This window comes from Poromitra crassiceps, assembly GCF_964638095.1.
Source record: "Poromitra crassiceps genome assembly, chromosome: 13".
In the NCBI taxonomy this organism is placed as follows: domain Eukaryota; kingdom Metazoa; phylum Chordata; class Actinopteri; order Beryciformes; family Melamphaidae; genus Poromitra; species Poromitra crassiceps.
Genome location: NC_139644.1, coordinates 26,714,690 through 26,728,251, shown reverse-complemented (window position 1 = coordinate 26,728,251; position 13,562 = coordinate 26,714,690). Strand labels below are relative to the sequence as shown.

General features: G+C 46.1%; 1 protein-coding gene across 1 annotated transcript; it reads right to left on the bottom strand.

Moving 5' to 3' along the window:
- Positions 1-495: 495 nt before the first annotated feature.
- On the bottom strand, positions 496-5,821 carry LOC310787643 (serine/threonine-protein kinase SBK1-like; the record flags this gene model as incomplete). Its single annotated transcript, XM_083649121.1, has 3 exons — positions 496-1,317; positions 1,704-1,906; positions 5,662-5,821. The coding sequence occupies 3 exons, from the start codon at positions 5,819-5,821 to the stop codon at positions 496-498; spliced, it is 1,185 nt and encodes a 394-aa protein (XP_083505247.1).
- Between the last annotated feature and the right edge of the window lie 7,741 nt (positions 5,822-13,562).

The window sequence follows — 13,562 nt, the reverse complement described above, 5'->3', positions numbered from 1 at the left end:
CCGTTTTTATGCACAAATGTTCTTACCGATGTCGTTAAAGCAGGTTATTTCTTTCCCCTTCTCTTCACATATCATTTTTGCAGTCACTGGATTGTTCCCAAAATGTTGAACGTATTGCTTGTGGATGTTTTTGTTTTTTGTCTTGTCCTGCAGCTCTTTCTTTCAAAGTTGTTGTTGTTGACGTAAACCACATGAGCACATGAGGAGGCTATACAGCTTGTGTGATTGTCTCACCGTCTTGTCATTCCCTCAGAGTGCATCTTCATCAGAAACGAATGAATCCACAGTGAAGCTACAACCAATCTCAGACCGGCGAGGAAGTCTCACGATGCCAAGCACCAGCCGCCATACTTCCTTCTTCTTCTTCTTCTTTCTCCTCTTTCTCATACTCGGAAAGATCTTCTTCCATTGCACACCAACCCTCGTATTACACAGGCGCGGTCACAACAACTAACATGTGTGCGCACGTAGCCTACAAAGTAGAAGCAGCCGCCTCTACACACAGATCTCGATGGGCGTGGCTACCAGGATGCGCCCGCCGCCATTGTTTTCCCGGGCGACCCGCTCGTAGCTGCCCGTGGAGGAGGGGGAGCTGTTAGTGGACATGGAGGAGTAATGTGTGTCCATCAGGATGCTCCCCTTGCCCACCACACAGGCAGGCGACAGGGTCTGCTGCTTCAGTCTGTCCACCAGCACGTCCTCTTCAGACGAGGACGAGCTGATGTCCAGGGGCGGCCCGCTGCTCCCTAAGCTCCCGCTACTATTGTTGCTATTGCCGTTCTGTGTGTCCAGCATCCAGCAATGGTTGAAATAGCTGAAGACCTCTTTGACGGAGCAGCGGCGCTCCTGCTCGATGGAAAGGAGCCTGCGAAACATGCGTAGGGCCTCGTCGGTGAAGCGGCGCCACTGCGAGGGAATGGTGCCCGTCCGGCGGCGCTGCCAGCGGACGAACTCCTCGTAGAAGGTGTCGGCCGGCATGGCCTTCTCCCAGGGGAAGTTTCCCGTCAGCATGCAGAAGAGCAGCACGCCGAACGCCCACACGTCCGTGCTGTACTCCACGCAGAAGCCCTCGTGCCGCGAGGTGTCGCACAGCTCGGGGGCGGTGTACGGGATGGTGCCGCTGACGCGCTTCACCGGGGAGCCGGCGCGCCGCGTCATGCCAAAGTCCGACAGCTTGACCTTGCGGCACTCTCTGTCAAAGATGAGGATGTTCTCAGGCTTGATGTCCCTGTGGACCAGCTTCTTACAGTGCAGGTAGTCCAGGGCAATGGCCACCTGGTGAACGCAGCGCTTGGCCACCGGTTCAGGAAGCCCCACCTGGAGAGAGCCGGACAGTGAGTTGGCTTTATAATTCCAAAACACTTGGTCCATCTCATGACAACACTTGGTCAACCATAAACCGACAATTTAATGTCATGCAGAAGGATGCCAGGCTGTACTCCACAGGGACTCTGCATAATGACATTAGCAGTGGGTGGAAATGACAGTCTAAAAATAGTTAAGTATTAAGAGATAATGATTTGGATTACAGTACATTACAATGAAGTGTCCTTTTCCAAAGACACAATCATGGAAACAGAATCTCATGTTTGCTGAAATATTAATCATGTTACACTCTGACATTATTCTACAGCTGCAACACGACTAGCTCATGTTCATGCTCCTTTATCAGCTACAGTGTGTCTCTTTTCTTTTCATCTCACCTGTGGAGGAATGATGTCAAAGAGATCTCCTGCCAGGGCGTACTCCTGAGCGAAGATGTAGTAGTCGTCGGTTTCAAAGGCGATGCCGAACATGTTGATGATGAAGGGGCAGGGTGACAGGTACAAGGAGACGCTGTACTCCCTCAGGAAGCTCTTGAGCTTGGTCGTCTTCTTCCTCAAGAACTTCAGCGCCATTTTTGTGCCTAAAATGGGGTAAAAAAAAAAAGCGGGTTACATAACTCCGACCCCATTCCTCTCTTCCCTATTAAACTGGTGGGGAATTTATTTATTGTCTGCATTAGTTGTATACATGAAACCTAATTAAAATAATTTTCATTTCAAATTATAATCAGCACGGTCACAGAATTAAATCCAGAGGGATTTATACTGTGAATATTTCAAATCCTCTGACAGAGTATATCTACAGGGGGAGCAGAATGGCGCCTCAGCATCAAACTGGGGATGATCTGCTTTGATGTACAGTAGGGGATTTTGCAGCAAAATTGAAAGCGACTATGGTGTTTACAGCCATCAGCCATAAACTTCGTAGAGCCGACAATAAGATTAGAGGGGCAAAGACAAGGGGGGAGAAGTCTTCTTTGGCCTGAAGTAAATTGCTGGACTTCATATATAATGTAAAAACACTGGATGCACCAAAACACATTTGGTGGTCCGGAGGGAATAGAGGAAGGCAATTTTGTGAAGACGTGGTCCAGAGCCTCGACTCACCACCCCATCTCTATTATTCACCAGCCAATTGCTCCTCAAAAGCAGAGGAACAGTGAGGACAGAGGACTCATCTGAGAGAGGGAGGAATAGCCCAGACAATAAGATGGAGAGCTGCCAGACTCAGAAGCTGCCACGTCTGCCTCTCCCTGCACCAACAGACGTCTTGTCAGCGAAGAGGAGAGGGGGCGGAGGTGAGGGGGGGATGCTTCTCCAATACCACTGGCTCAGCTGTGCAAAACGCTTTGTGCATTTTACAGCATGCAGCCACTTCTAGGAAAGGTCAGTTTACAAGGAGAGGCTTTCTGTTCGTTCTTCATTACTTGATATAACGAGAAAAGCAGGCAAGTATTTAAAAAAAAAAGACAATGCAGAGGTGAACAAAATGGACTTGTGACGAGCATTTAATTCTCCACTATCCTGCAAATGCACCTGCTCCTGTGTGTCACACCAATTAACCTCTTTAGCAGGTAAAAGACATAAAACCACCCCAACACTTTCACATCAATGTTTTGACACCGCTGGGTCTTCTTCAGGCCAGCCTCTTTCTGTATTAGATGTCAGCTTGTTTGAAGTGTCTCATTAGCTAACCATCGATGTCTTATAGCTAAAGTATCTAGTAAGAAGAAACTACAGTAGCTTTAGTCGCTAGTCGTATGTTCATTAAAATTTGTTTATTTGCTAAATAATCCTGCTGGCAAATGTAGCACACACCAACTGAGCGGACTCTTCTCAAGTTACACGTCAGAGTGCTTTTGAGTAGAAACTAGGCTAAAGACATGATGACAGTATAACAGTAACCTACATTTGGAAGCAAATCTGCCTCAGACGTTCTCACTGAATTGACCTATATAAATAACTACACTGCAACAATCTTCTTCAGATATTTTTCTCGCCTGGTTGTTACATATTTAGCCATGGCACTTTAGCCATGGATGCTAGATTTGTGACACATTGCAAAGCTGCAATGGGCTGTTAGTCTGAACACCATGACTAATTTTAAGCCTAGCTCTCGCCCCCCACCCCCCATTTTTAACATAGTTTTTATATATATATATAAAAAAAGAGCAGTACAAAATTACAAAATCAATGCCCAGAATTTTATTTTTTTAACCCTGTATCCCTCCATTAGTATCCAATTAGTCTCGCTTTCCAGACTCTCCCAGCAAACATCCCCCATATTGCCCTTATCCCCCGCTACCCCATCCTCTCTACACCCTTTCCTATACCGATGATGATGATGATGATGATGATGATTATTATCATTATTATTGGTTTATTTTTTAAAGAAAAGTCAACATATATTATATTGTATTAAAAGAATAATCAAAATGACAATAAATATGCATGATGGCACTATTCTCTCCGCCCTGTTATTTCACAGTATCCTTTTCGAAACAAAACAAAAACTTAACTTGCCACGTCAGATGAGACCAATCTAAAGAATGGACCACTCAGTGACCTGACCTCTGACCTCCCTGTGGAGAGATAATTTACCTACGGACTCAATAATATATCAGATTAAAACATGAATACTTTAAATTGAGTGAGCAAAAGTCAACTATTCAACTAATCTCTCTCTCTCACACACACACACACACACACACACACACACACACACACACACACACACACATGCACGCACACGCACGCACACACAAACATCTTCCCCATTCCTGAACTATTTCCGAATTCTGAGTTCCTTGCCTCACTAAAACTCTTACACTATATTATAATTCAAAGGTCAGAAATTCAGCCAATTGATTTCCATAGTTATACTGTATGTGTTTAGTCTTGTTTTGCAGTAGAGTTTTCCATTATCTGCAGCTCGTAGCATCAGGATAGTCAATGGATATTATTAATTGGATAAGCTATGTTCATAATGTTCCATATTCCAAATGCATCTCCAACATTTACCCGTGTTTTACCACGGCTGTCTGGTCATGGAGCTTTTTCGACAGAGGACAAGGTTTTCTAACCTGACGCTGCCAGATGGACGGTAAAGTTCCACATACGTTTCACTATCATCTTGCAAGCAAGGTTAAAGGTTTTCAGGTCAGGTAAAAAATATCTGGCTTATCCAGTTTGTTTGCTTGCTTCCATGGCTGCATCATGCTGTGTTTCATATCTGGCAACCCGGGGACAAAACAAAAGCAGACCTTCTACACCGCAAAACAGTATTTCAACCATTATTTCAACTTAGCAGGTTTCCTAAATCTCAGGTAAGACATGTTTTTTTTTTTAGTATAGCATCTTTAGTGCAGTGAATATATATATACCGGTAGGTCCTTTAACGTGACATTTCTACTAAGCAACATTAGGGATTGTAGGGCACGCTGTTAAAGCCATGCTGCTTCTGTAAGGCTGTGTGTGTGTGTGTGTGTGTGTGTGTGTGTGTGTGTGTGTGTGTGTGTGTGTGTGTGTGTGTGTGTGTGTGTGTGTGTGTGTGTGTGTGTGTGTGATGCCAGATAATGAAAACTTCATTACAAACATTTTGTACGATGACATGTGATGTTTTCTCAATTGGCTTTCAAGCGGCGGGGACATCCATCGTTCAACTGTGTTCGTAAGTGGTTTTAAAAGGTCAGTCAGCTCCTCTTGGTGACAGAACACAAAGCACTCTAGATGGTTTATTTTGCGATGGCTTTGTGCTCCATAAAATACACTATTAAGAGGCTTGGAGCAGATGGTCAACATTTTGGCTTGCTTTTTATGTGAAGAGGTTGGACAGATTTGCCATTAGTAAAGTAGTGAATTTAGATACGGAATCTGGATCTAAGGATCTTGATTTGTGCTAGGCTGCTGTAAAAAGTTTTTTTTTTTTTTTTCACCTGACAGGGGGAACTTCACCGGTAGGATGTAGCACGTGGGAGGATCATGCTATTCCCACCAGTTCCATTCCACCCCGACCAGGCGCCCCGACTGACCAGAGGAGGTGCTAGTGCAGTGACGAGGACACAGTACAGTACAGTACCCCCAATCTGGCTTCCCACCCTCAGGCACAGCCAATCGTGCCTGTATGAACCCCCGACCAAGCCGGAGGTAACACATGGCTACGAACCTGCGACCCTCCTGTTGGTATAGGCAGGGAATCTACCGCTACACTACACAGACGCCGGTCATTTTTCAAACTTTCAAACCGCTACATCTCAGTGGCATTTGGAGCCGCTAACATGCAAAGCCGCCTACTGCATCAGTAAGCTTTACAGTTGCTAACGTCCAAAATATTTACCTCTGATCTTGTGGATGACGAGATCCACTTTCCCATAGGTGCCCTTGCCCAGTTCTCTGATGACCTCATAGTATTTGTTGATATCCAGTTTCTCCAGGTTCTGTGCAGCGATGAGCTGCAGTTCCTCCAGGATGTCGATGGAGGCACGGGAGGAGCTCATTCTTCTGGAGGGGAAGGCCGGGGCCGAGGGCTGGACTGGAGACAGAGGTTCCTTCCTGTGGAGGGGGAGCAGAAGAAAGCCAGGTTACAGAGAAAGGCATTCACTATTGTGAACAGGATGCAGCCCTTCATACACAGCACTACTGTAGCCTACACACTGCACACACACACCGTATGTAACCTCCATACTGTTATCGCCATCAAGGGGAAGACAAAATGTTTTGTCTCTGTGCCAAATGTGCCCTTATGTAACTTTGAATCCTGTAGTAAACACACATCTGCTGCTTGCTCTGAGGAAACACTTTCACGTGTTCAGGATCATGACACATTACCTAACAGAGAACACTGCTGCACCAACATGACAGTCGTCGTATCGACGTCGTCAGTAAACATAACAACATCTCCCCCCAAATATCATTTGGAGCTGGAGGTGTTGCTCAGCATGTTACAGAAAGTAGGCTGGAGTAACCTTCATTATAAATGGCTGCAACAAGATGTGAATTCCTGTCTATAAATCATTGCTATCCTGCTAACAAGTTCAAGCATGGCATGGTAGCTTGTGTATGTATGTAGTGTTGGCATGTCAGTGGCTTTTCTCCGTGTGCAAAGACATGCAAGTCAGGAAGAGGATTGGAGACTCTAAACTGCCCATACTGTAAGTATGAATGCATGTGTGTTGGCCCTGTGATGGCCGGGTGTTTCCCTGCCTTCTGCCCCAATGCATGCTGGGATACATTGAACCCTGAAAATGATGAAGCGGGGAAAGAAATCAAAGCGATGACAGTTCAAACAAATGGGTTAAATTGGATCTTAGAGGGTAAATAAACTCTTGCTATTTGTGGAGCTGATCCTGTGCAGAAAGGCAACAGCTGACTGATGTCCTTCCTGCATTATTGAAGGTCTAATTCTGATCTGATCTGTTTCTCTCTCGCCTGCCTGCCTTCAAACCCCCCCCACCCCCCACCCCACCCCCCCCTGGTTTCACTCTCTACAAATCTGTCTCAGCCCCCCCCCCCCCCTTCTGCAAGCAGACAAGCCAAGCAACACTCATTTTCTGTATCCTTTCTTTCATCACCTGTGGTGGCCAAGACATCCCAGTGACTGGACAGACTCTGCAGCCTGATGGTGCAGCATCTCTCATTAATGAGGATGAGAAAGTGTTGAATGAGACAGGATGCTCAGTCACATCCTGTCTGCCTACGCCTCACAGACAGCATGTGTGTGTGTGTGTGTGTGCGTGTGTGTGTGTGTGTGTGTGTGTGTGTGTGCGCGCACGCGCACGCGCGTGCGTGCGTGCGTGCGTGTGTGTGTGTGTGTCAGGGAGGTGTGTGTACAAGACCGAAGAAGAGTGTGAAAACACTGAAATTAAACAGATATAAACAGTATGTCCGGGGCATCCGGGTAGTTCAGTGGTAGATTCCCTGCCTACCAACATGAGGGTCGCAGGTTCGAGCCCCCGTGTTATCTCTGGCTTGGTCAGGCATCCATACAGTACAAGTACAATTGGCTGTATCTGCGGGTGCGAAACTGGAGGGTATGGCCTCTATCTTCCGACAGGCGCTATCCCTAAATAGCGCTTTGCGCACTGTTTGCACATGCCTTAAGTCACGGAAGATTGCATTCCGCCTTGCGCCGTCCGCCAGGTGTTCTGCCGAGTTTTGCTCCCCCGCCGAGCAGCAAAAAAAAACATCCCCACCTCACGGGAGCTACTTGTAATGATTTATACAGAAATGTAACTAATTCAAAGTGATATAATTGTCTGGTAGACGTGACCTCCCTGATTTCTAAGTTAAAACGTTGTTGGGGATGCAATTCTCGGCGGGCATGCGGAAACGTTCACGGCACCTGTCCCAAGCGCAAATTAGAGCCGTGCCAATTCTGCCAAAAATCATCTGCGCCCCAAAATGCCTGCGCAAACGGGATTTGGGCGGTCTTAACTACCAGAATTATTCACAGGCATGGCCATGCAAGGCTGGGCATTACGTCAATCAAAACCAATCACATTCCCGTCTCGCAATGGTTGTTTGCGCGAGGTTGCCTCGCCGAGGCATGCAATTTGCTGTAATTCTCTCCATGCGTAATAGAGTGTACTCACTCGTGCGAGGACAGAGGGAGCTTATTGACAGATCATCTGTGGTGCCAATGACCCTTCGGGTTATGAAGGTAAATAGCCTATGTCCATTGTCCCACAAGTGTTCTCAATTCATTTCCATCTTTGCTATGTGATAAAAGTTTCTCAGTGAGTTATAGTCGATTGCCTCACTGAATTATCTGCTAATACCCAATTTTAGCAGCATAATTTGATGTCTTGGCATGGCAAGGCTGTGCGTAATGACATATCCAAAAGGAATTCCACTTTCCACTCCGCAAATACCTCTCTGCGCTGGGAGCGCAACCGTAATCTCCGTGCAGAGTGCCCAGCACAGAGAGGTATTTGCGCGTAAGAGGTCCTTTTCAAAGCTCTTAGCGCAAAGTAATTGCGCGCTGCTGACGATAGGGTAACGCCATCTATCCCACATTTTAGCGCTGAAACGCCTGCTTTGGCATGGGGCAGCCAATGCCCAGTACAATTATCACAGGCATGCACTTGTGTCCGCCCCCAATTTGCATTGCGCAAGGCGTTAAACGAGCGCAAATGCAAAATTTGCGCTTTTGGGAAGATAGAGGCCTATGTGCCCTGGTTGCTGCACTAGATACAACTTCAATGGTAAAAATAAATTATGTTCTGCTTTATTCTTTTATTTAAAGCCAAAATGAGCACTGGTTACACTGCATTGGCGGTGGCTTGTGAAGATGGCTCTGGACAGCAGCAGCACAGTATGTAGCTGCAGGCATAAGGAAAAACAAGCGGCTAGAAGTGAGGAGTCAGTGGAACCTAGAGGAGACAGCTGGCTGTCTGTCACAGCACCGGGCTACTCAGCATCCCTCTGACAAGGTCTACAAGCAGAAATACCTTCACACAATCCATTTCAATTTTCATTTCTCTGAGATCATTTTCAGATTGTCTTGGATTAATTTAGTTTCCATCTGCAAAAAAAGGTCAGTTATATATTAGTCAATCTTAGCATCTGCAAGCAGAAACATACTTGATATTCTAGAGATCTAACAGTTTAAGTCTTAAAATTTTAGACTGTGATTTAAATTTTTGATTTCAAGTTCATTTCAGATCGGCTCTCTTGCATTGGTTTCACTTTCATCTGCCAGAAAAGTCAGTTATACAGTTTAAATACTAAGCCTTAATATGAACAGTAATGCCGGAATATGCTGGATGTGTCTGTCTTGGATGCACATGAATAGAGAATTGCCTTGGATGAGCATCTCAGACATTGCTGATTGGATTTGACAAATCTGGTGGTGGGGGGGGCAAGATGATGAATCTGTTACTGACTGCATCACTCATGATGGACAACTTGTTTACTGTTGCTAGCATGTTTTTAGTTTCAGTGAACCATAATTACCTTGACATGCGTGCATATGCTCAATTTCACACACACACACACACACACACACACACACACACACACACACACACACACACACACACACACACACACACACACACACACACACACACGGCTGTCATATAAAAGAGCATGGAGATGAAAGCAGACACAACCGCCACTAATTAGGAGTGTCTTTTTCTCTGCTGTGGCTGTGATGCAGCTCCCAGCAGCCTTCTTAGGGTTAACTGTGCCATGGCTGCTCCCCAGAGGGCCACAGGGAGGAGGCCCTGTTCGGTGGTGGGGGTGGGGGGGCTCAGACCGGCTTGCCATGTTTCTTCTCAATGGTTTATAACGCATCTGTATTCACAGCACGGCTGAGACTCTGCCAATCTGCTTTGCGTCATAGCTGCTTCTCTTCCTGCGTGTGCCTCGCCCAGTGTTCCTCGCCTGTTGCACAGCCCACAGGAGGTAAGATGAACACTGGGAGGAAAGGTGGGACAATCACAGCAGGGGGTCCCTGAAGGCCAGCAGAGTGGCCAAAAGCATTTCACTTCACTTCCTGCATCAATGGCAACGAAGTGGCCTGCCGGTCTGAGCGCCATGTGACTGGAGGTAAATGTGACAGCCAAAAGTGCTGAGCAATCGCCTAGCTCCCTGCTGTTCGCCAGAGTCGCCACACGTGTATACACCACTGGTATACACGCACACACAAACACACGCACACATTCACACACACACACACACACACACACACACACACGCACGCACACACACACGCACGCAGACACGCATGCACGCACACACACACACACACACACACACACACACACATTCAGTCTCACACACACGCACGCACACACACACACACGCACACACATTCAGTACTGCCTGTGCCACCTTATTTGTCTTCCTGCCAAAATCAACTTGTACCACCAAACTAACCATTTGTAACGCCAAATTGTTGTGTTCATGGAAACATTTTACTATCTTTGTCCATCCATTTGTAACGCCAAATCGTTATGATCATGGAAACATTTTACTATCTTTGTCCATCCATTTGTAACGCCAAATCGTTATGTTCATGGAAACATTTTACTATCTTTGTCTATCCATTTGTAACGCCAAATCGTTATGTTCATGGAAACATTTTACTATCTTTGTCCATCCATTTGTAACGCCAAATTGTTGTGTTCATGGAAACATTTTACTATCTTTGTCCATCCATTTGTAACGCCAAATTGTTGTGTTCATGGAAACATTTTACTATCTTTGTCCATCCATTTGTAACGCCAAATCGTTATGATCATGGAAACATTTTACTATCTTTGTCCATCCATTTGTAACGCCAAATTGTTGTGTTCATGGAAACATTTTACTATCTTTGTCCATCCATTTGTAACGCCAAATCGTTATGATCATGGAAACATTTTACTATCTTTGTCCATCCATTTGTAACGCCAAATCGTTATGTTCATGGAAACATTTTACTATCTTTGTCCATCCATTTGTAACGCCAAATCGTTATGATCATGGAAACATTTTACTATCTTTGTCCATCCATTTGTAACGCCAAATCGTTATGTTCATGGAAACATTTTACTATCTTTGTCCATCCATTTGTAACGCCAAATCGTTATGTTCATGGAAACATTTTACTATCTTTGTCCATCCATTTGTAACGCCAAATCGTTATGTTCATGGAAACATTTTACTATCTTTGTCAATCCATTTGTAATGCCAAATCGTTATGTTCATGGAAACATTTTACTATCTTTGTCCATCCATTTGTAACGCCAAATCGTTATGTTCATGGAAACATTTTACTATCTTTGTCCATCCATTTGTTTGTAACGCCAAATCGTTATGTTCATGGAAACATTTTACTATCTTTGTCCATCCAATTATTGGCCAAAAGTTCACCAAACATTATGTTGGCCCTTAGCCATGTCAAGAACTTTGGGAAGGCATTTGGCATTTGGGAAGGCTTGAGTTTATAAACATTTGGTCATCAAGAATCTGGCTCTGTAACATCTGTGTCCTCACGCTATGCTGTAACATCTGTGTCCTCCTCACGCTACGCTGTAACATCTGTGTCCTCACGCTACACTGTAACATCTGTGTCCTCACGCTACGCTGTAACATCTGTGTCCTCATGCTACGCTGTAACATCTGTGTCCTCACGCTACGCTGCAACATCTGTGTCCTCACGCTATGCTGTAACATCTGTGTCCTCACGCTACGCTGTAACATCTGTGTCCTCATGCTACGCTGTAACATCTGTGTCCTCATGCTATGCTGTAACATCTGTGTCCTCACGCTATGCTGTAACATCTGTGTCCTCATGCCATGCTGTAACATGTGTCCTCCTCACGCTACGCTGTAACATCTGTGTCCTCCTCACGCTACGCTGTAACATCTGTGTCCTCACGCTACGCTGTAACATCTGTGTCCTCACGCTACGCTGTAACATCTGTGTCCTTACACTACGCTGTAACATCTGTGTCCTCACGCTATGCTGTAACATCTGTGTCCTTACACTACGCTGTAACATCTGTGTCCTCACGCTATGCTGTAACATCTGTGTCCTCACGCTACGCTGTAACATATGTGTCCTCACGCTATGCTGTAACATCTGTGTCCTGCTCACGCTACGCTGTAACATCTGTGTCCTCACGCTATGCTGTAACATCTGTGTCTTCACGCTACGCTGTAACATCTGTGTCCTCACGCTACGCTGTAACATCTGTGTCCTCACGCTACGCTGTAACATCTGTGTCCTCACGCTACGCTGTAACATCTGTGTCCTCACGCTACGCTGTAACATCTGTGTCCTCACACTACGCTGTAACATCTGTGTCTTCACGCTACGCTGTAACATCTGTGTCCTCACGCTACGCTGTAACATCTGTGTCTTCACGCTACGCTGTAACATCTGTGTCCTCACGCTATGCTGTAACATCTGTGTCCTCACGCTATGCTGTAACATCTCTGTCCTCACGCTATGCTGTAACATCTGTGTCCTCACGCTATGCTGTAACATCTCTGTCCTCACGCTATGCTGTAACATCTCTGTCCTCACGCTACGCTGTAACATCTGTGTCCTCCTCACGCTACGCTGTAACATCTGTGTCCTCCTCACGCTACGCTGTAACATCTGTGTCCTTACACTACGCTGTAACATCTGTGTCCTCACGCTATGCTGTAACATCTGTGTCCTCACGCTATGCTGTAACATCTGTGTCCTCACGCTACGCTGTAACATCTGTGTCCTCACGCTATGCTGTAACATCTGTGTCCTTACACTACGCTGTAACATCTGTGTCCTCACGCTACGCTGTAACATCTGTGTCCTCACGCTATGCTGTAACATCTGTGTCCTGCTCACGCTACGCTGTAACATCTGTGCCCTCACGCTACGCTGTAACATCTGTGTCCTCACGCTATGCTGTAACATCTGTGTCTTCACGCTACGCTGTAACATCTGTGTCCTCACGCTACGCTGTAACATCTGTGTCCTCACGCTACGCTGTAACATCTGTGTCTTCACGCTATGCTGTAACATCTGTGTCCTCACGCTACGCTGTAACATCTGTGTCCTCACGCTACGCTGTAACATCTGTGTCCTCACGCTACGCTGTAACATCTGTGTCCTCACACTACGCTGTAACATCTGTGTCTTCACGCTACGCTGTAACATCTGTGTCCTCACGCTACGCTGTAACATCTGTGTCCTCACACTATGCTGTAACATCTGTGTCCTCACGCTATGCTGTAACATCTGTGTCCTCATGCTATGCTGTAACATCTGTGTCCTCATGCTATGCTGTAACATCTGTGTCCTCATGCTATGCTGTAACATCTCTGTCCTCACGCTATGCTGTAACATCTGTGTCCTCATGCTATGCTGTAACATCTGTGTCCTCATGCTATGCTGTAACATCTGTGTCCTCACGCTATGCTGTAACATCTCTGTCCTCACGCTATGCTGTAACATCTCTGTCCTCACGCTATGCTGTAACATCTCTGTCCTCACGCTATGCTGTAACATCTCTGTCCTCACGCTATGCTGTAACATCTCTGTCCTCACGCTACGCTGTAACATCTGTGTCCTCCTCACGCTACGCTGTAACATCTGTGTCCTCCTCACGCTACGCTGTAACATCTGTGTCCTCCTCACGCTACGCTGTAACATCTGTGTCCTCACGCTACGCTGTAACATCTGTGTCCTCACGCTACGCTGTAACATCTGTGTCCTCACGCTACGCTGTAACATCTGTGTCCTCACGCTACGCTGTAACA